This window comes from Miscanthus floridulus, chromosome 7 (genome assembly GCF_019320115.1).
Source record: "Miscanthus floridulus cultivar M001 chromosome 7, ASM1932011v1, whole genome shotgun sequence".
NCBI classification, from domain to species: Eukaryota; Viridiplantae; Streptophyta; class Magnoliopsida; order Poales; family Poaceae; genus Miscanthus; species Miscanthus floridulus.
In genome coordinates, this window is record NC_089586.1 from 91,572,017 (window position 1) to 91,598,498 (window position 26,482).

Here is a 26,482-nt window from a genome sequence, read left to right on the forward strand (position 1 = left end):
TCAGTGCACCTCTACTAGAAAATGATGGAAATGACAACTTTTGCTTGTGCCACAGTTCATTTATACTTGGAATAGCAGTAGTTATTGTCTTGTTAGTAGGTTTTTTTATTTGGAAATTGATGTAATATCCAATGTCAACTAGTGGGTGGTAATGTTACCACTACATGCAAGAGGTGACTAGAACTTGTTGTATGCAGCCAACCAAACAATGATCCATGCATGAGCTTTTTAAATCTGCAAACATATGCATGCAACCAAACACTGTCTCAACCTAGCTTGGTTCCACAGATGCATGCAACCAAACAACCCTTGTTGCATGCATCTGGCCTGGACAAATGCAGCCTGGCTGCCTAGAGCTGGCCTGGCTGGGCTGGGAAGGGTACCAAACACGCCCTTAAGCAGCGCTGGAATCTTTGTAGGAGCTTGTAATTGTATCCTGCGGTGCGGCCAAAGTGCAAGGTACAGTAGGCGCCAAAACTCTATTCATGTATTAGTCATGAACTTTGGACTTTGATGTTATTTGGCAGCAAACCACAGCCATATAAAACTTGGGAAAAAGTCTACATAACCCCCAAACTATTCAGGTGGACTACTTCACCCCAAAACTATAAAGCTGGATTTTCTACCTCCAAAACTTTTCAAAACCAGTCAAATAACCCCCCCCCCCCCCCAAAAAAAAACGGTTTTGGACGGTAGTTGCTACAGTGATGACGGTTTTGTCTTTTTCTTTTTTGTTTATTTTCGCTAAATCTTTGAAAAATCATAGTAAATCATAGAAAATCGTAAAATAGAAAATTTAATTTTGTTGGACTCCACATGAGTAGATCTACATAGAGAACATATAATATGATACGCTTTAGTACAAAGTTTTTGTTGTAGCTTTAAATCTATGATTTTCTGTAATTAAATAGAATAATTCATAGCTACAGCTTCTATGGTCTAATTGTGGTTAAATTTTTATGGTGGACTAATTATTATATGCTTAAATTATAGTAAAAATTTTATACTCATTGAATCATGTATAACTTAGTTATAGATAAAGCATAAATATAACAAGCATAAACCTAAATAAATCTATAATTAAGTTATACATGATCCAATGAGTATAAAATTTTTACTACAGTTCAAGCATACAATAATTAGCCCACCATAAAAATTTCACCACAATTGGACCATAGAAGCTGCAGCTATGAATTATTTCAATTAATTAAAGAAATGCATAAATCTAAAGCTACAATAAAAACTTTGTACTAAAGCATACCATATTATATGCTCACCGTGTAGATCTACTCATGTGGAGTCCAACAAAATTATATTTTCTATTTTATGATTTTTCTTTGATTTACTATGATTTTTCAAAGATTCAGCGAAAAAAATAAAAAAAAGACAAAACCCCACTGTAGCAAAACCACCGTCTAAAACCGCTTAGGGATTATTTGACCGATTTTGGAAAGTTCAGGGGTAGAAAATCCGGTTTTATAGTTTGGGGGTGAAGTAGTCCACCTTAAATAGTTTGGGGTTATGTAGATTTTTTTTCCTAAAAACTTGGCACGGCGTGAAAACTTTGGAGCTTTATCTTAATTCAGATAAACAGCACGTTAGATTGTTCTCCCAAAATGAAGAGAAAAAACAGTATTCTTTGATGCAATGAACCTGTCAGGGTTGGTGCTAACGGTCGTCTAAACGCGTTTTTTAAACGTTACAGAACAAGAACATAAGACACAACTAGCACAAGTGCATTCAACATCAATGTACATTCATGCTAGTTGCATCTTGTATTTTTGCCATGCAGAGTTTTTTAAAACACTTATAGACATCGATTATAATTGTAATGTTTTGAGGATTGTTCAATATATTTTGGGTATTTTCTCATTTCCTAGATATAAATATATATTTTGAAACTTCCAGAGATACTTTTATGAGCTTGAACTATTTTATTTGGGTTTGTCGTGCCCCAACTTATTTCTAGGATTTTTCTCGGGCCTTTTAGAAGTTTAGAGCATTGATTTAAAAAGCTTATAATACATTTAGTGGATTTTCATATTAACTAAAAAGGTGATGAAATCGTCTCCAGAACCACTTAAATCTAGGTTAAGGAGATAATTAAAATGGTTTTGCTAGTTTAGAAACAATGATCCGTGGTTTTGAAGTTTGAACTTTTTATCTTTTCTATATCTATATTCTAATTCAGAAAAAGTCTACTTAACCCCCCACCTTTCATACTTGGTCTACTTCACCCCCTCAACTATGAAACCGTCTGTTTTACTCCCTGAACTTTCTAAAACCATCTATTTTACCCCGGGCGGTTTTCAGCGCGGTTTGCTACAGTAACAGCGGTTGCTACAGTAACAATGGTTTGCTACAGTAACGGTGGTTTGAATTTCCTTTTTTTTATTTATTTTCGGTGAATTTTTGAAAAATCATAGTAAATCATAGAAAAATCATAAAATGAAAAATCTAATTTTATTGGACTCCACATGAGTAGATCTACACAGTGAATATATAATACGGTATGCTTTAGTACAAATTTTTTTGGTAGCTTTAGATTAATTGGAAAATCCAATTTTGTCTATAATTAATTAGAATTTATCTATAACTAAGTTATACATAGTCCAATGAGTACGAAATTTTTACTATAGTTCAAGCATACAATAATTAGCGTACCATAAAAATTTCACCACAATTGGACCATAGAAGCTGCAGCTATGAATTATTCCAATTAATTACAGACAAAATTAGATTTTCCAATTAATCTAAGGCTACAGTAAAAATTTTGTACTAAAGCATACCATATTATATATTCACTATGTAGATCTACTCATGTGGAGTCCAACAAAATTAGATTTTTTATTTTATGATTTTTTCTATGATTTACTGTGATTTTTCAAAGATTCACCGAAAATAAAGAAGGAAACTCGAACAACCATTACTGTAGCAAAACCGATGTTACTGTACCAAACCCGCTGTTACTGTAGCAAAGCCGCTGTCACAAAATCCGCCCGGGGGGGTAAAATAGACGGTTTTGGAAAATTCAGGGGGTAAAACAGACGGTTTCATAGTTGGGAGTGAAGTAGACCATGTATAAAAAGTGGGGGTTAAGAAGACTTTTTCCATTCCAGTTCTAATATTCTACTTATGTCCGGTGAGCTGTGACCCTGCCCATCCCGTACACCCCGAGTGGCCCAACTAGCCCACGTATGTACTCCAAAAACCTAACCCTAGCAATACATTTCGCTCCCCAGCGGCGGCGGCCACAGTCACACGGTCTCGCGCAGTCGCGCGGGATCTAATAATTCGAAACAGCACTGCCCTTTCTTCTACCGTTCCCCAAGGGCACGCTCTCTCTCTCTCTCCCTCGCGGCGACGACTGGGCGACCGCTGCCGCTGCCCAGGTGCCCATCGGTCCGTTCGCCAGGTCTTCTTCGGGCTCTTCGCCGCCGACAAGCTCCGCCAGGTACGCCCACCCTTCTCTTCCGTTCCTGCTGTGCGAAGCTGAGAGCCCAAACCCTAACCCTAACTTGAGCTATTTGTCTCCGGATCTGATCAAACTAGAAATGTATACTGTATTCTGTCTGCTAACTTCGTTTTTTTTTTTTGCAAAAATTATCGGCTGCACAATTATGTCCTTTACTGCATTAGTTTTGTTCCTCCAGGAGACCGGGAAATACAATTTAGTTGGTTCATATTGTTGGTTTATTCTTGTATTTTTTGCTACTGCGATATCTTATGTTATTAAAGCAAGTCTAGTAAATCATGTTCTACTATTACAGGTTGCTGTGTTAAGTCCAAGCTTGTCACATGGATTCAACACAAGATTTCCAACCCAGGACATTCTCTATGAAGTTGTGGCCACCAAGTGAAAGCACACGGCTCATGCTTGTTGAGAGGATGACAGAGAATCTGTCCACAGAGTCCATTTTCTCTCGCAAGTATGGTCTTTTGGGCAAGCAAGAGGCTCATGAGAATGCAAAAAGGATTGAAGAACTTTGCTTTGCCTCGGCTGATGAGCATTTCAAAAGGGAGCCAGATGGTGATGGGAGTTCTGCTGTCCAGCTGTATGCAAAGGAAACGAGTAAGCTGATGTTGGAAGTTCTGAAAAAAGGCCCAAGGACTACTGCAGAACTGGAGGCACCTGTAGCTGATACACCTATTGTGCCTGCTGATACACCTCTTGTGCCTGCTGATACTGTACTGGATATATCTGGCGGCAAGCGTGCTTTTATTGAGGCAGATGAAGCAAAGGAACTGCTGAGTCCACTCACCAAACCAGGAAATTCGTATAAAAGAATTTGCTTTAGCAACAGGAGCTTTGGTATTGGTGCTGCTAATGTTGCAGGGCCAATTCTTGAGGCAGTTAAGAATCAGCTCACAGAGGTTGATATCTCAGATTTTGTGGCAGGAAGGCCTGAGGATGAAGCACTTGATGTGATGCGCATATTCTCCAAAGCATTAGAGGGTTCTGTCCTGAGATATCTGAATATATCTGACAATGCTTTGGGTGAGAAGGGTGTCAGGGCATTCAGTGAGCTCCTGAAATCACAGGAATCCCTGGAAGAACTCTATGTGATGAATGATGGCATATCAGAGGAAGCTGCAAAAGCTCTATCTGAGCTTATTCCTGCAACTGAGAAGCTCAAGGTTCTTCACTTCCACAACAATATGACTGGAGATGAAGGTGCTATCTATATCGCTGAGATGGTTAAGCGTTCCCCAAATGTAGAGAGTTTCAGGTGCTCAGCAACAAGGATCGGATCTGATGGTGGAGTCGCATTGTCTGAGGCATTAGGGACATGCACTCGTCTGAAGAAACTTGATCTCAGGGACAACTTGTTTGGTGTTGATGCGGGGTTAGCTCTCAGCGAAACCCTTCCAAAGCTTCCTGATCTTGTTGAGCTTTATCTCAGTGATCTCAATCTTGAGAACGAGGGTACAAAAGCAATTGCCAATGCCCTCAAACAGTCAGCGCCACGGTTGGAGGTCCTTGAAATGGCAGGAAATGAAATAAATGCCAGAGCAGCCCCAAATTTGGCAGAATGCCTAACAGCAATGCAGTCACTGAAGAAGCTGACCTTGGCTGAAAATGAACTGAAGGATCACGGTGCTGTGATTATTGCAAAATCATTGGAAGATGGCCACACAGATCTCAAGGAACTTGATGTGAGCACGAACATGCTGCAGAGGGTTGGAGCTCGGTGCTTTGCGCGGGCAGTTGCAAATAAACCAGCTTTTGTGCAACTGAACATCAATGGAAATTTCATCTCCGATGAAGGGATTGATGAGGTGAAGGAAATTCTGAAGGCTGGTAAGAAAACCCTGGATGTTCTGGGCTCACTAGATGAGAATGAACCTGACGGGGAGCCTGATGATGAGGAAGAGGACGAGGATGCTGAGGGCAATGAGGACGAGCTGGATTCGAAGCTGCAGAGTGTGAAGGTTGAGCAGGATGATTGACCATTCTTAGGTTAAATAGCGCTCACTGTTTTTTGTTGCAATGTACTGTAGAACTTATGTGCTGGATGCACCCAACCCAACTAGACTGTAGCCTCAAATTGTATGTTATAAATATCAACCCGCCAGATCCTGAGATCCATGAAGACTAACTAATTGTATTGGTCTGGATACGCTCTCCCTACCCCCTTTCAACATTTTAGAATTGTGGAACAATAAATAGTATTCTGTGAGCTGGGTTTTGTTGGATTTGTATGTCTAAGTTCTTATCTGGAAATGTTGCCCCCCCCCCCCCCCCCCCCCCCCCAAAAAAAATATGATTTGCATTGCGTCACTGTACATATCATGTAGCTTTAAACAGTGCATGGATCCATTTCGCATAGACATCATGCATTGTATTTGTGAATCTGTGCCAAGCTCACTATATTTTCTGCAATGACTGCCATGTTTCTTGAGGTTCTAATACCTTGGCAGACTTACAGTAAGCATTGCTTATTCAAACAACAGCTATAGCATATTAGCATTCATCCTAACAGACACACTGCTGCAGTACAGGATTCCCCTACAGTTTCATCAAAACAAACATCAGCCTAACAGTCCAAGCAAGTAAGTCTAAAAGTATGTCAGGTTTGTATCATGTGTTTAGCTTGATAATATAGCAAAGAAGCAATACTAGAGAAATGGCGTTGCATAGGGTCCACTGCTAAGATATTACAGTGAACATTCATCATAGGAAATATTACTGTGTTGATTCCTTCAGATCATTTCGGTAATGACACAAATACACATTATCTCTTTTTCATCCCGACTCAAGGGTTGGGCATGCAGGTATGGTACTTGGAGCCTGGCATTACTTGATAACTGAGAATATTATTCTACTATTTTCAATCCATGTGCTCTCATATATTCCATTTTCCTACTAGGAGATGGTAGTACGCAAATCAGTTGCTTCATCCTCATGTTTCTGTTTTGCACCTGTTCATCAAAAAGGACTCCTTTAAGATCTAATTGTTCATTCTCAGAACCTGGGAGGCTGATGGTAAAATTCTAGCTGAAGTTTGATACAATGAAGCTTATCGTCAAAGCTTCCGCCTGTTGCAGTTGGGAAGATTTATCCCTCAACCAGGTTGTTGGCTTGTCTAGTTTCAAACACCCCTTGATTTTCTCTCCTACTATGTTGACTTAAATGGTCCCAATGTCCCATGCTGGAAACAAATTCAATATGCTCAAATGGATGTAGGATTGCCAAATGCATGCGAGAATATTTTATATACAAAAAGAACTACAGATCCGCCATAAATTCTATGATCCTTGCAAATAGTCTACATCAAAAGTTTTGGGAGAGCCGTCCATTTCTGCTGAAACAACTGCCTGGGATTGGAATTGTAACAGCAAAGGTTATTAATTTTGTGATTGTTATGTAGCCACTGCTGTATCTGCAGCCAGCATAATTAATTCTTGAGTTGATCACTTGCCACCTTAGGCTCTGAAGACTGCTGGAATTTATAGCTTTGAGACCTTGGCAACTGCTGATGCGAGAAAGATAGAATCAGCCACAGGACGCAATTATCCATTTGGGAATCATATCAAAGATTCAATGTCATCATTACCACGCAAAATTGACATAGACATAGAAGAAACTGGAAACAGACTTGGGAAAGCAACCATTACTGTAACATTAACTCGTCTATCACAGGCAGTTCGATCCAGTAAACGCAGTTGCGCTGACATGGTACCTTATTTAACTTTGCTTCAGGTCATTGAGTGCTTTTAAAACCAACTAAATGTTATAACATTATTTTTCAGTTTGTGGCCTCAGAGGAAGACAATGTGATCCTCTTTCATGAGAATATAAGGTCAGTGCCTCTCCTCTCAAACCAATCTAATGCCTTTGACAATCTATTTTTCATCTGCTGATGTGGATGGTTGTTCGTTGTTCTTTTGGTTCTTTCTTCCAGGACTCGAGAATTCCACAGGTAACACTTTTCAACTTTTGTTATTTTAGGATATGTTAATCCATTCTTCTTCACCAACATATGTTATTCCAGAATTGCTCACTGGCCAATTTTTTAAAATGCAGCCCATATTCTGTAAAAGTTTTTGTGCCATGCCCCCAGAATGCACGGGTCACTCTGAAGGTTGATCTGATATTTGAAGAATATGGTAATATAATATCACCATCCGAGAATACTTACCTTCGATGTTGAGTCTCAGTAGAGGTTGTGGTTAAGATTGTTTTTCTTTTAGCATCGGCAAGTCTGTAACCATTTAAACCAGTGTACTCAATAGATAAGCTTGTGGTTAAGTATGTGGTTATGTGTACTCAGTGGAGGTTGTGGTTAAGTATGTGACCAAAGAGCATGCAATAGATAAGCTTGAAACTGCGTACAATCTCCCTTCGAGATTTGTTTGGTTAGCTCCAGGACAACTCGAACAAGCCAATCTCATTCTCACACTGAACAGAGCCCTCTTTCCAAAGAGGTTTATGTCATAGAAGATGCTGCTGCTGCTATCAGTGCTCTTGAGAAAGCTGATAATGCACTGAGAACCAGAAAAATTTAACAACTTGGCTTCACTGTGAGTGCTTAATCTTTTTTTTTGGTTGGACAATAATATATGAATTGATTGCCATCCACCAGCATAACCTGAAATACCGATCAGACTAGGGATTATCCAACCTTTAGCATGTGTCAGATCAGCATACAACACAACTTTGTACTGGATGGTTTTGGTCCCTAGATTATTTTCTTGGGGGATTTGTTACTAGATCCTTTGGTCTTTGGGATCAACTTGTAATATGTGTTTTGAACACTCTTTTCTCTTATAATTGAATGGCAGAGCTCCTGCCGTTTTTGTTCCAGAAAAAAACTTTGTACTCAAGTCATGTTTTCTGAACCTTGGTCAGTATTTTTGTAACGTGCTATTTTCATGATTATAGGGAGGTCCCAAGCTTTGAACTACTGCCTGAAGAAGAGTATGGAGGTAAGACAATGCTGCAAACAGTATACTGTTATATGCACTTTATGCTTCATCTGTGCTTCTTCAATTGAAATCTGGAAATTTATTATTAGCTAGCTGAAATTTGCATTATCTTGCTTACATGTGCAAGCTGCATCAGCTCCTGGACCAGCAGAGGCAGAATGCAAAGGTGCCACAGACAACACAATTTTCTTTTCTTTTTTTTTCTTTTTTTGCGACAAGACAACACAATTTTCGATCACGTAGGCAAGAAATCCAAAGACTTTCCCACTCTGATGCTATCAAAATCCATGGATAGCTCTTATGAACCTCGTATACTGAAGAAGATGAAGATATCAAGGGACCAGTTTGGAGTAGAGCATGGTTCTCTGCATGTGGGTGAGGCCACCACAATAGATTCTGATCCTGTTGAGCCTAGGTTCATGGAATCCTGGGTAAAAGCCAGAAAAGAGCCGCATGCTTTTTGGAAAAATGGATAGCCCATCTGAGGAATGCAAGATGCTGAGCACGACACCAGCCAAAAGCTCTCTGCGGTTCGAGCGTGAAAAAGATAGCCCACTGGAGAAGAACAAGATCCTGATCAGAACTCCAGCTGGAAACTCTCTGCAATTTGCAGCTAGGCGTGTCAGCTCATCTGAGAAGAGCAAGATGCTGACAACTCCAGATGAAAGCTCTCCACCGTTTGTGGGCGGAAAGGATAGCCCACTGGAGAAAAGCAAGATCCTTATTAGTCTTCCAGCTGAGTATCCTTTTAAGAAAGGAAATCCAGGTGAAAATCCTTTCAAAACAGGAACTCCAGTTGAAAACTCCCCCAATTTGCAGCTCAACGTGACAGCCCATCTAAGAAGAGGAAATCCTGCATCAGCATTCCCCTTCCGTGCTTCCAGGCTGTTCAATGCACAGAGCAAGTCGGAGTTGCAGGTCAACCCTTCGATATTCAGGAATATTGCAAGGATATATTGAGGAGCAGAAAGGACAGTCAAGGAGGTGACCCTTTTGTTCGGTGCAAGAGTATCTTTTCCTTTCTATGATCTGAAGATCCTGAACAATGTACAGTCAGTTCAATATCCTGCTCATGACATGCACTGTAACATGGAAAAGCATCTTCTTTTCTGGCATCATTTTAGGTACAAATGCTATTCTGTGGTTTGTACTCTGTACACATGACTGGAGTGTGCTTATGTATGGTACATGTACAAGCTGTTATTGGCTGCACAAACTATGAAGTTTTCTGCCGGGTGCCATGCTAGATGCTTCACCTTTGATGCCATGTTGCATGCAACTTCCTCCTTGCCGTCTGACCTCGGACCATCCTGACCTGCGCGACGAGATTTTCCAGAGCACGCTATGAGGAGCTCAAAGCCTCAAAGCACACATGAAAAACTTGGCAAATAGATCTTCCCTAACCTTTTCTATTAACTCCAAGAGAGAAATTGCCGAGCAGCGCTGGAATCTTTGTAGGAGCTTGTAATTGTATCCTGTGGTCAAAGTGCAAGGTTCAGTAGTCGCCAAAACTGTATTCATAAGTCATGGACTTTGGACCTTTGGAGTTTGATGTTATTTGGCAGCAAACCATAGCCATATGCCCATATAATAACTCGGTATGGCATAAAAAACTTTTGGAGTTTGATCTTGTTCATATAAACAGCACGCTAGATTGTTGTCTCGAAATGAGGAGAAAAAAACAGCAGTAATCTTCGATGCAATGTACCTGTAAGGGTTGGTGCTAGCTTCCAACGTAGTGCCGCTAGTCTGCGCAGCAGCACGGGAGAAAACTTTGAAGGTATTGCTGCTCATCATAAGAACCATGAGGAAAAAAAAGGTGAGTGTCCAAGACCGATCACCACCATAGACTGGTGTTGATGCGTTTCAGTAGTAGAAACCTGTAAGATCCAGTAGCGAAGTAGGCCCCGTCCTTGCTGGCGCAGCAGCTGAACCTGTCGAAAATGTAGTCGTCGGTGTACAGCTCCGACAGCTGCAGCACCAGCAGACAAGCAACATTTTTTTTCTGAAAATTGTCATCTTTTCTTTGATGCTACCAAAAGGTGGTTCTGAAATTTGGATATATTTGACCCACGAATTCCGATGAAGGATAGGAGTATAGTATGCTACTAGGATAAGTTGTGAACGTACCTTTGGGCGAAGGAACTCGTGCACTTTGTATGTTGCGACGGGTGAGGTTTCCACGCGCAGGTCCCAGAGCTGCAACACAGTGAGTGAGGCTGCATAGTTGGTACTTGGCACAAATGGAGTAATACCTTGAGGTTCATGTAGTCGCGAGTTAAAAGGTATTTTCCGTCGCCTGTGAACTTTAGATCGGTGGTGCAAGATATGATCTCAGTGAAAAATGTGCTGGGCTGAGGGCGGTTCTCGCGGTCCTGGAATCTGTTCAGTAAGCGACAGTTCAATTAAAAAAAAACAAGCATAAGCGAACTGATATTTTCAAGCTTTGCAAGAAGAGGAATGCAGAAGTCACCCACATTCTCACGCTGTAGTCGCACAGCGCCGATCGACGCAGGTCGACCAGCCGGACGAGGCCGCTGGAGCTGCCGTAGGCCAACAGGCTGCAGGACGACGGGTGGAACTCGGCCGTGGTGATCACCTCTGCTTCATCACCCAACCAACACTCAGATGTGTAAGTGCCAGTGCTTGCTTACGGTTAAGTTGCCTTTCACGAACTAGACATATTTGCTACTAGTATAGTACTTGGGCGTAGTAAGAAAAAAATAACGAAATCACCTACGAGATCCTCCATGTCCGCGGGCTTCGTGTCCACGATGTTGAAGCACTGGCTCGTCACCTCCAGGTGCCACAGGTTGATCCTCACGTCATCCGCGGACACGAACGTCTCCCCGTCGCTGTACATTAACAAGCAATAACCTTGATCGCTTTGCCAAGAATAGAATCAGCAGGGTTTCAGGCAGAATGAACCAGCGATAAACAAAGCTAGCCAACCAGTTATTCGAGATGGAGTGGATGTTGAACTCGTGAGCGCGACCGAAGACTCTCCGGCATTTCGCAGAGTACCCATCTCCGACATCACCTCCCTGGCCATAAAATCACACACGACAGCAAACAATCAACAAAGTCGTAAACATAGTGCTAGCACATCGATCAAATTAACTGAGCTCGATCGGCAGATCGAACATTGGGATCGACCAACAATGCTAACTGCAGAGATCGAGTAAACCTTTTCAGGACGTTCGTCAGGGTCTCCAGACGAACCCCTCGGCTTCGTGGCTGCCCATTCAGATTCAGAATAATAGGGTTCTTTCAGAGACAACGCCGCCGTGGTGCCCCCCCAACGCGACCGATCGTTCCCTTTCTTCGGCGCCTTCTTGTATTCGGAGACCTGCCCTGGAGCTACAGGATCCGTTATACTCAATCCATATCGCATGGACACGGGTCATATGTTACAGTCATTCGGTAATACCTTCCAGAGCTTGACCGTACGGTCATTGGCGGCGAGCATGAGCAGGGAGCTGTTGGGCCGCGCGCACCACCTCACCCTCTTGATCTTCTCGCTGATCTCTAAGCTGTGCATCACGTCAAACTGCACCGGCACTCCGGCAGGAATCAAGGTCAACAACAGAGAATGAATGCGTGCACTAGGTAGGATATACGCTTCGATCACCCTGCTCGTCTGAAACTAAAACAACAATACGATCGGTGGCAGGCTCACCTCCGGCTCGTGGCTCTGGAACTCCGTCGCGTAGCTGTACCTCGGCGGCGGAGCTCCGGCACGGTCGGCGCGCTCAAGCTCCGCGCGAGGCAGCGCCTGCAGACGTACGTAGTACAGAAACCCCGCGTCAGTCAGTCACCCCGTGGCCGCAACAAGCGCGTACGAATTAGCACCGGGAGAGCAGGGACGCTTACGCCGTCGCCGTCGTCGTCGTCGTCGGTCATCCGGAAGAGGATGACGCGCCCGGCGTTGTCACCGGCGGCCAGGTACTCGCCGCGGCCGTCGAACTCGACGGCCGAGATTTCGTCCGCTGAAGCACGCGTGCGAAAGCACCGATCAGTCCAGCAACCAACAAAAATGCGGCGGCTAGCTCTGAGGTTTGAGTTTGCAGACATTAATTGATAGATACCGTCGTCATCCTGGGGACGGGGAGCGCCGTCGCGGTGGGCTTCGGCGGCGGGCGGCAGTTCGCCGAGGACCTGGGAGAACTTCCACTGGGGAAGCCGGGACGGCGGCTGCGGTTCTCGGCGGCCAGAAGGCGACGGAGAGGTGGTCCGCGAAGGGGCTACGGACCTCGTGCTCCTCCGCCTCCGGCCGGTGTTGCTCATCGGCATCGCTGTGTCTAGCTAGCCATCCTCTGCTACGATTACGCACGGGCACGGGGAATGCATTTGTGGCGCTGCACATTTTTGCGCGGCCGTGCAGTGATACGGTGCTAGTCCGGGTTCTCAAGCATCCGTGTCCACTCACCTGTTGTTATCGTCATCTTCTGTTCGTTCTCGCACTTTCTTTTTCTTTTTTCCCTTCTATTATGCCCATAGCCGCACATATCGCCGTCGCAATGGACCATCCAATGATCCAACGAATGTCTCACATATTTTTTAAAAAAAATCAGATAAATTACGCATCACATCCAGGCAAATCGCCGGAATGTCTCACATAATTGACATGATATGCAAATGTGCTGGGTGTGGACCTGTTGGGTAAAGTTTTCCAAACGGGCCAAGCCCGCTGGGCCGACACGAGCACGGTACGAATTGGCCCGGTACGAAAACGGCCCGGCCCGGCAGCTACCGTGCCCGTGCCTGGGCCGCGATGCCAGCACGATGGCACGGCACGGGCACGGCCCGCTTCAACGGCCGGCACGAGGGCGACACGACCTCGAGCTGTTGGATGGAGCCCCCCGCCTGCTGACCGTTGGATCTAGGGGTCGGGTGGGACGGCTTTATAAGCCAGCCGCCGCTCCTGGCTCCCCACCTTTCCAAACCCTAGCTCATTCCGTCCCCATTCCAGTCGCATGGCCGCATCGAGCTCTCCCATCGACTGAAACCCTAGCCGCTCTCTTCTCTTCTTCCCGCTGTCCGGTGGCTGGTTAAGGCGGTGGTTGCTGGCACGGGCACACGGCACGGCCTTCTACACCACTCTTCCTTCTCCCTGACCGTCGATGTAGCTTTCTCGTCGAGATCCACCACCGTTCATCTTCGTCTCTGTCTCGTCGCTCTCATCAACCTCGCCGGAGTCCGGCATCATTGGGGCTCCGCTCTGATGCGTTGAGGTACTAGGGTGTCGGGTCTCCGCGACGTCGTCATCGCCGTTGTCTCTGGTGCTCCATCAAGAGAGGTGGGCCGTAACCCTAGATCTGTTCGTTTTTGTTCTTCTTCTTGATTTCTTCATGATCTTCTATTAACCCTAGGTGTTCTTGTTGTTCTTGGTTTTGGTAGGCGTTGGCGTTGAGGGACCGGAGGCCGGCGACGACGAGATGTCGGACGAGCAGGAGGACATCGGTCTCTCCATGACCATCAACGACGAGCTGCGCCTCTGCGGAATGACCGGAGACGACGAGGACGATGTCGCTGGGGATGCCGAGGAGCTCTTCGGCCGTCGTGCTACCGAGGAACTCTACGGCCGTACTGCTGCTGACCCACTTCCCGTCGACGACACTGACGCCCCCAACACCGACGGCGCCATCCAGGACGACGCCGCTGCTGATGACGGCTCCAGCAGCAGGCCTAACCGCCCTTCTACCTCAGTATGCTGGGAAGATTTCAAGAAGCTCACCAAGAAGGTAAATGGTAAGGTTGTCAGGTATGGCGCTCGGTGTCTTCACTGCCGTAAGGAGCATTCTGCGTACTCTAGATTTGGGACTGGCCACCTTCTCCGTCGTCAAGACTCTTGCCCTAAGAAGCGTGAGAAATGTCGCATGGCTCAGTCCCACATTACTTTCAATAAGGATGGTACTATGCGTAATTGGGAGTATTCAGCTGAGGTTGCTCGTGTTCAGCTTGTTCGTTTGCTTGCTAGGTTAGATCTTCCCCTCCGTCTTGGAGAAACTGAGGCCTGGGAAGATTACATAAAAACTGCTCATAACCGTAGGTACACAACTGTTTCTAAGCAAACTATAGCTAGAGATCTTTTTAAGTACTTCAATGAAAAGCGTGATCGTTTGATTGATGATTTGAAGAGTAATGTCATTTCATCTGTTGCTATTACCTCTGATATCTGGTCTAATTATCCTAGAAAAAGAGGTGACCCCTTTCTTTTGACTCATGAGCATTGGGCTATGGCAACTAAAATACTGGAATTCCTTGAACTGTTTTATGACTCAACAGTTGTTTTGTCTGGTGTGTACTATCCTACTGCCCCACTTATGGTTCATCATATTGTTAAGATTGCTATACACCTGCATAGGTATCAAAATGATGAGCATATTAGAACTGTTGTCCAACCTATGATTGATAAGTACAATAAATATTGGAGAACCATACCTGAACTTTACTGCATTGCATTTATCTTGGATCCAAGAGCTAAAATTAAAGGTTTTAACAAAGTTCTTAGGAAGTTAAATTTGCTTACTAATACTGATTATTCTAATAAGATGGTGGAAACTAGAACTCTTCTTTTCAAACTGTATCATAAGTATGATGATTTGTATGGCTCTGTTAGGGCGAAAAGGCCTGACCCTCCAAGCCTATCTGGTAAGAAAAGAACAGCTTGGACTGAGATATATGATGATGATGGTGGTGGTGGTTTGCTTGGAGCTGGCTGTTCTTCTCTTCCTCCTAATCTTGATATGTCCAGGACTATTCCTGCTACTACTTTGTTACATGCAGCAAGTTCATCTAACACTGGTTCTGAACTTTCAGCTTATCTGGACTGTGACACAGTTAGCCAGATGGATGATGACTTCAACATCTTGAACTGGTGGCATCAGCATAAACTAACATATCCAGTTCTTTCTACCCTTACTAGAGATGTTTTCAGTGTGCCTGTTTCTACCATTTCTTCTGAAGCTACTTTTAGTACCACTGGCAGGATCATTGAAGACCGGCGGCGGAGGCTGAACCCTGAAACTGTGGAGGCACTCACATGCATCAAGGACTGGGAAGCTGCAGAGACAAGGCTACAGCATATGGTGGAGGATAAGAAGCTCGAGGAGGCATTTGAACAACTTTATCTTGATTAGTCATTTATGTAATGATTCTGTAATCTTAAGACTAATGCTTTGGACCTTTGGTTGTGGATGTAATGAACAATTGAACTTATGGAGCTGGTTGCACTCTTTTTTCCTGTCTAGGGTTTCTCACAAGGGTGGGTTTTACCTAGACAGATTTTTAATGAGGCAGCCATTGCACAACTCCTTTAATTTGGTATTTTGTTATCTCTGTCTTATGTTTTCTTCTTTGTGATTTCAGATTTATCAGATTTCAAGTTATTTTTGAACTGTTCTTTTGATTCTGATCAGTTGAAGTGGTGATGTGGTTTTAGTGCCAAGGCACGGCACTAGTCCGCTGGGCTGCCGTGCCCTGTGGCACGGCACGGCACTATCTAAGGGCTTTAGTGCCGTGCCTGGGCCAGAGTCTAGGCACGGTGGCACTACACGGCACGGCAGTGACACCGTGCCTGATAGTGCCGTGCCATGTAGTGCTAGTGCCGGTGCCGCCCGTTTGGAAAACTATACTGTTGGGTAGCAAACTAGCAATCAGAAGAGCGGCGTGTGGGCAAGCCATGGATATTCCAGCCGAGGCCACTTTCATCCGGGTTTTCAAAGTTCCCCTATGTAGAGCCCGTTCGGCTTGCTGAAACTTAACTGAATTGGCTGAAAAATACTGTCTTGACTGAATTGTTGTGAGAGAAAAATATTGTTCCTGCTAAAAAAATAAGCTGCATAGTGCGAATTATAAGGTAAGCCGAACGGGACCGTAATACTGCAATGTAATCTGAGCCCGCATTCTACACTTCTCCTTAAATATAGCAGTGCTACTAACTTTTCAAAACTAAAAAAATTGACAATCTAATTTTGTGAACAGCCGCCTGCAGTTCTGTCAAGGTTTAACTCGTACCTGTGATGGAATCATACGATCATGAGTTCATGACATCAAAAGAAAACATAAAGAAGGTACAGCTGAACATTCTCAGGTAAAGAAACCACAAACTGGAACTGGATTCCTGTGAGGCTGTGACCGAGTAGGGGACACTGCTTAGTGCGTCTTACAAAGAATGATATTCATCGTCTATATTATTTCCAATAGATAGATAAGTAACGTAATCCTAATAATATACAATTGCTGCAGCAGGTTCGGGTCGGATGGTTCGTACACAGTCCCATGCGCTCTACACTTACATGTCATGGACCTAATTTTACCTCCATTCTATTCATGGTTGCATGTTTCAGAACAATGCTCAACCACGGGGAAAGAACAAAACTTTGCTAGCCCTGTGTTGCTCTAGTTGATTGATTAGCTGCTAGGCTGTTACACGTATACAGGTGTCTCTAATACCGTAAATCCTCCAGCGAAAGGCCCTTGTCGACTACCCAAACGGTGGCATTACTAGTCCAGCAATGAGAATACAGGAATCCCCTTAGCGTTGAAACTAGAACATTTCACTAGTAGTTCCTGTCCAACTTCAAATTCCTTTTGGCCATTTGCCTGCAACAGATGCTCCAGAATTTCAGTTACCAATTTCATTGGGAGTATTGGGGGAAAGGATGCAAGGGTTAAGAATCTACTAATATAGTGTGGCCATTGAAAGGGTGGAGTACAGGGATGAAAAAACTTCGCGTGCCCTTAAACCCGGCTTGATCCGCTTCTTTTTTCATCCGGAACCGTGTTTTTCTCTCACAAATTCCTCCAAACCATCCAAATTCCTCCAGAATTCCTCTAAGCGAACAGGCTAACATAGCCTGTTTGCTTGGAGGAATTCTGGAGAAATTTGGATGGTTTGGAGGAATGCTAGAGGAATTTGTGTTGCTAATAGCAGTATGAACAAAAAAGACGGGTTTTTTTTCCACAAGAGTTTGTACGAAGTTACCTCAAATTTATGCATTCCACGCGCACCATCACTCAACTCAAGTACTAGTCCAAAGGCTCAAATCTGGTAGACCTTTGCTGTAACTACATCACCCAACTTCATTGCCCCAGATTGGAAGTTCGTGGGACTCTGATTCAGGTCCAAAGTGTTGTCAGCAGTCTGTTCTGGAACATCTGAACCACTGGTTTGCAGTCCATTACTTCCAGATTCCTCAATCTTTACTTTCTTAGTTTTCTTGGTAGTAGCACCTGTGGCTTTCTTAGCAGTAGCTTTCCTAACCTCATGACATTCGCTAGCTGGTTTATATGGTCTAGGAGATGACTTTGCAGCCTTTGCCCGCTTCTTAGAACCATTTGCATCATCTTGAGCATCACAGTCAGCAGCACTTCGAATTATAACTGAAGGAGCCGAAAACGCAGGTGCCTCCTCAGTTGTGCCATTTTCATGTTCGGTACTGGATGGCTCAGCATCAGCATCCACACTACTCACGTTCTCTACAGCAGCCCAACCGCTAACTTGACTTGGCAAAGGATCCTTACTTTTCAAATCCTTCTTGCTACGTGGTTGGGGTAAGGTTGCTTTAAGTGAAAGTTTAATGTTACCCCGCACATCCTGTCCAATACATCTCAGAGAGAGAGATTGGCCAACAGTTACAACATCTGAGACTTTCCCTACCTGCACAAAGAAAATAGAAAAAATATATAGTAATTAAAAACTGGTGAAAAGCTGGTATGTTAGTATTCAATCTAATAAGTTATAATGGGGTTGATAAAACGGACTCTCACTCAATATAATGCAAGACACAACAAAAAATCGGCCTGCAGCTCTACAAAGGAAACTTTAAACTATTTGCGAACAAATATTCAACTGCCTTCAACAAGAAACCAACAAATGTAGACTTAAATGTACTGGGAGATAGTACTGACAATCTATTTCCAGATATCATTCGGAACAATCTTAGTAAATAGAGCATGAACCCTATTCAACCTCAATCCCTCTATTACAGAATTTCAAGAGAAATACCGGTTCATGTGACAACTCTGAAATGTGAAGTAAGCCTTGCTGTCCACCATTGAACTCCACAAAAGCGCCAAACTCCTTAATTGAGGAAACAATTCCTTTGTATGTACGACCAACTTCAATTTCACGTCCCACGAGGAACTCAATCTACAGCAAAGAAAAGTTAAGAATTCGTTAAATGAAGATTATTTTTTCCTCCGAAGCACTTGCACTTTTGACATTCTAACCAGCACAAACTGACATCATGTGTACATTAATGATTAAGAAATTACTATTGAGGCTCTCATGATTAGGTGTCATAGGCACTTGTACCTTCTCAATAGCTTTATCCATAATTTCTTGAGTTTTAGCAACAATAGTGACCGTACCATCACTGACTGATACTCGTGCACCTAAGACAATGGAAGAGAGAGATTAACTACAACACCCAGTAGCTAACAAAATATAACCCAGCATAATTATATGAAAAATGCTCAACCATTTAAATATACAAGTCAACTAAAAGGAAACTACATTTTGACAGATTGAAGACCGCTCTTAGACAGCCTCTTCAATTGGCTAAACAGCCTGTTGTAGAGTTTCCTAGTATACCCTTGATGGTTTTTTTGTACAGCTTTGCCTACTCTTTATATATTCATATATTTTGCCATAGTAGGGCTTTTCCCTACTATTGTACAACCCCTCAAAGAAAAAACTAAAAGGAAACTAGTGATGAACCATGTTAATATTCTCAGTGATTTTCACAGAAATGCAAACCCATAACCCACATGAGTAGATAGCTAATGCACAAAAAACAAAAGGCCACACCTTAAAAACAAAATGAAACCATCTCAACCATGTTTTCCAGTGCATATGAAGTCCTATTGAAGTACATAACCATGTAATCACCTAATGCTAGAAGATGAACTAATGTTGTCATCACAGATACCCACTGGCTTTCTCCCTTCATCTGTCTGAGCTATTGAAATATATGTTTATATTTTACTCACAAATTTGCTTTTAGATTCACGAAAACACTTCTTTTCGGAAAAAAACACCTCTAGTTCATCACTCATTAGCATGATTTTTAGTACAACAAGTAATGACCAAACTATCAATAAACATCTTATCAAATGAAATTAGTTGCTCCTAAACCAGAGGACAAAGAAAGACCACGAACAAAAGGCAGGTATGTAGACAGCTTGGTACCTGTTTCTTGCTCAATTTTTTTCCTGTGGAAAAGCAATTTCCTAAGAGAATCGCTGCTGAAGCTCAGTGTAGCTGCAAATGGAGGGTCAGTTCAAACCTTAATCATATCATGCTAGAAACAAAAACAACAAAGCAAGTACATCAACAAACCTAATCGAGGGGAACTTCCATCGTTAATAGCACGTGCAGTACTTATTTCCTGGTCCATGCGGTCAAGGATTTGATTTCGAGCCTTACGTGCAGGCTCTAAACTTTCACATATTATGCCCAATGGTATTCCAGCAGGTTTTATATCCAGCTGAATAGCAGTAATACCTTTCCTTGTTCCTGCAATTTTGAAGTCCATGTCACCCAAGTGATCCTCAAGGCCCTGAAAAATATTGATTATCATGTTCACTTAAAGGATCAATATTTTTCCATTTGTGGAAACAACAAATACAATTGACTGAAAAATCTTTGAATGAAGTGCAGCAAAACACTCACCAGAATATCCGTTAATATGCGATAATTAGAAATTTCTCCAGTAGCTGGGTCCACTTGACTTACAAGACCCACTGAAACTCCAGCAACATGTTCTCTTACAGGTATCCCAGCATCCATTAAGGCCATACTTCCTGCAAGTCACCATTTAGAATAGCAGAACATTAAAGAACACAAAATAATAATTTACTAGCTGTTCAAGGATACCACAGTAACAATGAAAAGGTAGTTTACATTAAAATTCACGCATCAACCCAAGAACCTATACGAAATGAATAAAAACTATATAAATTATCTTATATAAAGCATATTATCGCTGCGTGTATGTCAGAAATGACAAAGGTGGTGCAAAAAACAAGTTTCGTTATGCTAGAAGGATAAAACTAGGCAGTCAATCTATTTCTTATCACAGTGAAGTACATAGTCTTGCAAATGAAAGAATCACACCATGTTGCCAACCTAGAGTTAAGTTCCACAAAACAAAAAAAACTGTAGGCCATAGAGAAATATCAATAAATAGCATAGCTCTCACAAAACGCATCTCCAAGCCACAACTGAAAGATGGAGTTTTATAAGAATAGCACCATTATAAGAGAAAAATGGTTTGTGGTATACCTCCACATACTGATGCCATTGATGTTGAACCATCCGATGCCATGACTTCTGAATTTACCCGAACGGTGTATGGAAAATCACTTTCTGGAGGAAGCACAGCAAGCAATGCTTTCTCCGCAAGAGTGCCTACACAATGGTATAAAATAAATGGCTGCAATATTGGTTTTCATTTTGCTTCATCCAAATCTAAATCAGGACAGGATTAAATCTAGAAGAACTGAAGGGGAAAACGGCATCCAGCGTATCATAGTACTCCATGCATGCCCAAACAACAGCAAATTGTCAAGCTTTCATCCACTATTTGATAGTTCCCAAGCTTTTATATGCTAGGATAATACTAGTAGACTATCACAGGTACCATTGTAAGGCTAATTCCATCACGTTGGTAAGCCTCTATATGAACCAAACTAGGTGAGGATACAAGAAATCCATTTAACTAGATTTCAGGACAATTCATTTAGCATATGGAAAAAAAAGTGCTACCATGTCCAACTTCTCGTCGATTCAGGCCTCCACGTTTGGCAACTTCATTTATTGAAAATGGGGGAAAGCTATAGTGAAGCATGAAACGTTTTGTTGGAGGGCCAACAATTGAATCCAGCCGCTGAGCATCGCCAGGAGCACCAAGGGTAACTGTACAAAGAACCTACAACCATAGTACTGGTTATTTGCATGGGTATATATATACAATAACAACAAAAAACAACAACAACATAGCCTTTCAGTCCCAAGCAAGTTGGGGTAGGCTAGAGTTGAAACCCACCAAGAGCCCCAAGTCACGGTTCAGGCACTTCAATAGCTGCTTTCCAAGTACTCCTATTCAAACATAGATCTCTAGGTATATCCCAAGCTTTCAAATCTCTTTTTATTGCCTCCCCCCATGTCAATTTCGGTCTTCCTCTACCTAAAAAGGGCGTACCCAGTGCAGAGAGCTCCCGCTCTGTGTGGGGTCTGGGGAAGGGTGTCAGTGGCAAGCCTTACCCTCGCCTGTGCAATGCGAGGAGACCGCGACTCGAACCCGGGACATTCCGGTCACAGGCGGTAAGACTCTACCGCTTGCACCAGGCCCGCCCTTCATATTATTAGCTTGGCTTAGGCCTCCACAACCAGGCCTACCCTAACTTGTTTGGGACTTAAAGGCTTTGTTGTTGTTGTTGTAGAACTCCACAATGCACTGGTGCCTCTGGAGGTCTCCTTTGGACATGGCCAAACCACCTCAACCGATGTTGGACAAGCTTTTCTTCAATTGGTGCTACCTCTAGGCGATCACGTATATCATCGTTCCGAACTCGGTCCATTCTTCTGTGACCGCAAATCCATCGCAACATACGCATTTCTGCAACACTCAGTTGTTGAACATGTCGAATCTTTGTAGGCCAACATTCTGCTCCATACAACATAGCCGATCTAATCGCCGTTCTATAGAACTTGCCTTTTAGCTTTTGTGGTACCCTCTTATCACAGAGAATGCCAGAAGCTTGTCGCCACTTGATCCACCCTGCTTTGATTATATGGCTAACGTCCGCATCAATATCTCCATCCCTCTATAGCATCGATCCCAGATACCGAACGGTATCCTTCTTAGGCACTACTTGACCTTCCAAACTCACATCTCCCTCCTCCTGTACAACTCCGCCAAAGTCGCATCTCATGTATTCGGTTTTAGTTCTGCTCAATCTAAAACCTTCAGACTCAAGGGTCTGCCGCCATAACTCTAGTTTTCTATTTACTCCCGCCTGGCTTTCGTCCACTAACACTACATCATCAACGAACAACATACACCAAGGAATATCCCCTTGTATGTTCCCGGTAACCTCATCCATTACCAAGGCAAAGAGATACGGGCTTAAGGCTGACCCTTGATGAAGTCCAATTTTAATCGGGAAGTAATATGTGTTACCATCGTTTATTCGAACACTAGTCACAACATTGTTGTACATGTCCTTGATGAGGGTCACATACTTTGATGGGACTTTATGTTTGTCCAAAGACCACCACATAACATTTCTTGGTATCTTGTCATAAGCCTTCTCCAAGTCAACATTTCGTTAAGTCCATCCAAATTCAGACAAATAATACTATGTGAATGTGTGGTTGTATACTTGTAGCATTTCGTACTGTGCACTGTAGAGAGAGAGCAAGCGATAGAGCGCACCTGCGTGTCTCCACGAGAAAACAGGGCAGACCCATGTAATACTGGATATGTGTTGGATTCACAATACAATGGTCTCACTTCATCAAGTTGTCTACCATCTACTCTAAGTCCCTCTTCAATTATTCTTTTACGTATAACCTGCACAATCGGACACCAAGCCAGTGTCAAGACACAGTAGCACAGGTGATTTAATAAGATTATAGCAATGAGCCAATGAATGAAGTGGCATCAAGTGGTGTCATTGTGTCAAGTATAGTTGGGAGATGCAGATCTCAGTCTATTAAGAACCATAAACAAATTGCACAGATATTCAGAAATTCCCATAACTAATGGATAGCAGTATCTTCAGAAATCATGGCGGAATAATTTAGACTAACATTATATCCATGCATTTATTTTATGCTCAAAGCTATTTGTTTTCCTTGCCAAATTTGGCCGAAGAAATTAATGTGGGCTACCTGTTTTCTCACTGTGTCAACTGCCTTATGAAGAAACTTCAAGCTGTCCTCATCATTTTCTTCCTCAAGCTTTGCCTTCACAGATTGTGTGATCTTTTCTAAAGCTTCCCCCCGTTCAAACTGAAATGAAAACATCCAATAAGTTCACGCCCTGAAGACTTCAAGGCATTTGCTGGTGGCCCTAAAACAAATGTGTGTGTAAAGAAATGATCAACACTGAATATTTTGGCTTCTCTTGACCTTGCCATATGATGAATCAGTGAAGACTTCCTCAATGGGTGCTTCTGAGAATGTTCTAATTTTCTCATAGGATGTATCTGAAATCAGTGATATCTTGTATTCTTTCTTCTCTTTGCCAGTTCGCTTAGCCAACCTTATTTGAGGGTCGATACATTTAATTGCCTGAGCATAATAACGAACACATGAGAATACGCATCCAATATATCAAGAAGCAGAAGACAAAAGAAAATACCTCAGAGTGTGCAAGCTTCATTCCTGCCTGAAGATCCCTCTCAGCTATTTCACGAGCTTGTACATCTATCATTAAAGTTTTATCCCGTGAACATGCATAAACAAGATTGAGATCACTCAAACCTAGCTGCAAAGCACCGTACAACATACACAAAATATGAGTCAACCAGACAAATTTCACCGTACAACATACACAAAATATGAGTCAACCAGACAAATTTCTAGTAGTGTAGAGTATACATGGTCAAAAATAATTGAGACGTTCAGATATGCTATGAAATGGTGAGAAATATCAAGTCCACAAGCAGTATAAATGTACAATATCATGGAAACAATACATGCACAACTCAGGGTAGAACACAATGATTCCTATGTCAGTAAACCGATCCAATTTACCTCATCCACTGTAGGATTTAAGACGAAAGTCCCATTAATTCTCCCTACGCGTATTACTCCAATCGGCCCATTCCAAGGAATATCAGATAGCATTAGTGCAGCTGAAGAGGCATTTGCAGCCATTACATCTGGATCTTGCTTTCCATCTGATGAAAGAACATTTACCATGATCTAAAAAAGCAGGATATAATGTTAGCTATGAGTTCTGATGGTTTAGCCAACTTTGAGAATTTGACGCATCATGAGAAGAATACCTGAACTTCATGGTAAAAGCCAGGAGGAAACAATGGTCTTATTGGTCGATCAATTATACGCCCACACAGGAGTTCTCTTTCCTTAGGAGCACCTTCCCTGCGCATATATGTTGTGGGGATAACACCTTGAGCATATTGTTTCTCTTGATAGTCAACCTACAGCCACCCAGAAACAAAAAACTTTGCTGAGGCAAAGAAACACGAAAATAGTACTCACAAGATACAGAACGAATGTTCAATTAAAAATGCAAGGACAAATAAAACTTCAATTTTCCATTTTGAATGTAACACAAAAGATCATTTTCTTTTTTGGACAATGACATCCTAACATTCAGTATTTTTATAATTTAGAATCATAATAAATAACACACCATACACGACACAGCTAGTTGACCACATAACCAGATGGGGCTTTTGCAGTTTTGCAATCATTTCAAACTCAATATGCATCGAACTGACAACTAGCATCAGTTTTTAGTTTCATTAATATTAAAAAAAAAAGCCAGTTGGGCCCCTATTTGCACAGTTAAGAACAGTTATTAATCTGCAATATAAAACAGGCTTGTGAAATGTGAACCAAATTCAATATAAAACCTCGAAAGCTAAAATGTGAGCATGGAATGGGGGTAAATTACGGCAGTATAGAACCATATCAAATTGCAAGATTCATAAGTTGCGGTACATGAATTGGGCATTCCTTGTAGAACTCAACGCTCTCCACAAACTCACATAACGATCACATTAAAAGAAAAAATACAGGAGGTTATCCGTACAGTTAGTGGGAGGAAGTCCCGAACGGGCTCAGAGGACTTGGCGGCGGCGACGGTTGAGAGGACGTGGGTGTCTTCCATGGAGATCACCACGGAGCCGTTGGCGAAGCGCGCCATCTTTCCCGTCTCGAAGGCGATGGAGCGCCCCCCGATCTCGAACTCCTCCCGGAAGCTCTCCAGCACCTTCCGACCCGGGGCAGGCGCCGCCGCCGCCGCCGCTTCCAGCGGCGCCGCCTCCTCGGCCGCGCCGGAGAGTAATGCCGCCCGGCCGCCGGGGACGACGAGCGGCGTAGCGGGCAAGCGTAGGCGGGGTCGGCGGCGCGCCAGGGAGCGGAGGGAGGAGGCCACCGCCATCGACATGGTGGCGGGCGGCGAGCGGGGAAGCAGGAGGGGTTTTGGCTAGGGTTTAAGGGAAAGAAATGGTTTGGTTTGGTTTGGCATGTGAAATTTTTGTATTTTGGTCTTTTTTTTTACATTTTTTTATATAACCCCCTGGTGAAATATTTTCTGGAAATAGACTAAACACTACACAACGCCGTGGTCTGTGGCTCGGCGCAGTGTCAGTTGACGCCGAGGTACCGCCACATCAGCGTCGACTCCGGTCGTAGTATTTATCGTGGCACTAGGGCCCACAGAGCTCGGCGTGGGCTTAGTTAACGCCGAACCACATACCTCGGCGCGGCACGATTCAACGCCGAAGTCTGGGCACAGAAGGCCGCGTCGCGGCCCCTTTCTTCCTTCATCCTCCATTCTCTCCTTTCCTTGGTGCATTCTTTTGTGTCCCTCTATTCCCACGAACCCTAAACCCTAAATGCAGGTATAGGGAGGCCAAAACAAGGTTTTGGATGCTTCCCCAAGGTGGTCCTTCTTGACCTCTTTCATTTTATCCGGTTGCATTTGTTGTTTTTGTTTTGGATAGTAGGTTTTGATTGGTTGGATGATGTCATTTGAGGCAACTATGTCTTAGGCCTTGTTTAAATCCAAAGTGTAAAGTTTTAGGCTGTCACATCGGGTGTCACATGAGGGTGTCGTATGGGGTGTTTACATACTAATAAAAAACAAATTACAGAATCCGTCAGTAATCCGCAAGACGAATTTATTAAGCCTAATTAATCCATCATTAGCACGTGTGTTACTGTAGCACCACATTATCAAATCATAGACTAATTAGGCTTAAAAGATTCGTCTCGCAAATTAGTCGCAAATTGTATAATTAGTTAATTTTTAGTTTATATTTAATACTCCATGCATATTTC

General features: G+C 43.1%; 3 protein-coding genes across 3 annotated transcripts; 1 reads left to right on the top strand and 2 right to left on the bottom strand.

Moving 5' to 3' along the window:
* Window positions 1–3,256: 3,256 nt before the first annotated feature.
* On the top strand, window positions 3,257–5,716 carry LOC136463806 (RAN GTPase-activating protein 2-like). Its single transcript, XM_066462794.1, has 2 exons — window positions 3,257–3,454; window positions 3,771–5,716. Exon 2 carries the CDS (start codon window positions 3,799–3,801, stop codon window positions 5,449–5,451), a length of 1,653 nt encoding a protein of 550 aa, XP_066318891.1. The 5' UTR covers window positions 3,257–3,454; window positions 3,771–3,798; the 3' UTR covers window positions 5,452–5,716.
* A 3,804-nt stretch (window positions 5,717–9,520) lies between these two features.
* Window positions 9,521–12,858, bottom strand: LOC136467299 (serine/threonine protein phosphatase 2A 55 kDa regulatory subunit B beta isoform-like). The gene is made up of 14 exons (XM_066465945.1): window positions 12,519–12,858; window positions 12,304–12,419; window positions 12,110–12,205; window positions 11,861–11,980; window positions 11,618–11,779; window positions 11,383–11,474; window positions 11,167–11,285; window positions 10,908–11,031; window positions 10,686–10,812; window positions 10,561–10,629; window positions 10,311–10,402; window positions 10,139–10,216; window positions 9,835–9,905; window positions 9,521–9,745 (listed from the first exon to the last, which is right to left on the bottom strand). Exons 1-14 carry the CDS (start codon window positions 12,721–12,723, stop codon window positions 9,606–9,608), a joined length of 1,611 nt encoding a protein of 536 aa, XP_066322042.1. The 5' UTR covers window positions 12,724–12,858; the 3' UTR covers window positions 9,521–9,605.
* Window positions 12,859–16,546: 3,688 nt separating this feature from the next.
* On the bottom strand, window positions 16,547–25,637 carry LOC136467300 (polyribonucleotide nucleotidyltransferase 2, mitochondrial-like). Its single transcript, XM_066465946.1, has 16 exons — window positions 25,230–25,637; window positions 24,457–24,612; window positions 24,203–24,373; window positions 23,808–23,933; window positions 23,576–23,737; window positions 23,336–23,455; window positions 22,878–23,015; window positions 21,206–21,368; window positions 20,723–20,848; window positions 20,111–20,241; window positions 19,778–19,997; window positions 19,628–19,699; window positions 18,752–18,831; window positions 18,443–18,586; window positions 17,420–18,094; window positions 16,547–17,037 (listed from the first exon to the last, which is right to left on the bottom strand). The coding sequence occupies exons 1-15, from the start codon at window positions 25,584–25,586 to the stop codon at window positions 17,477–17,479; spliced, it is 2,784 nt and encodes a 927-aa protein (XP_066322043.1). The 5' UTR covers window positions 25,587–25,637; the 3' UTR covers window positions 16,547–17,037; window positions 17,420–17,476.
* Between the last annotated feature and the right edge of the window lie 845 nt (window positions 25,638–26,482).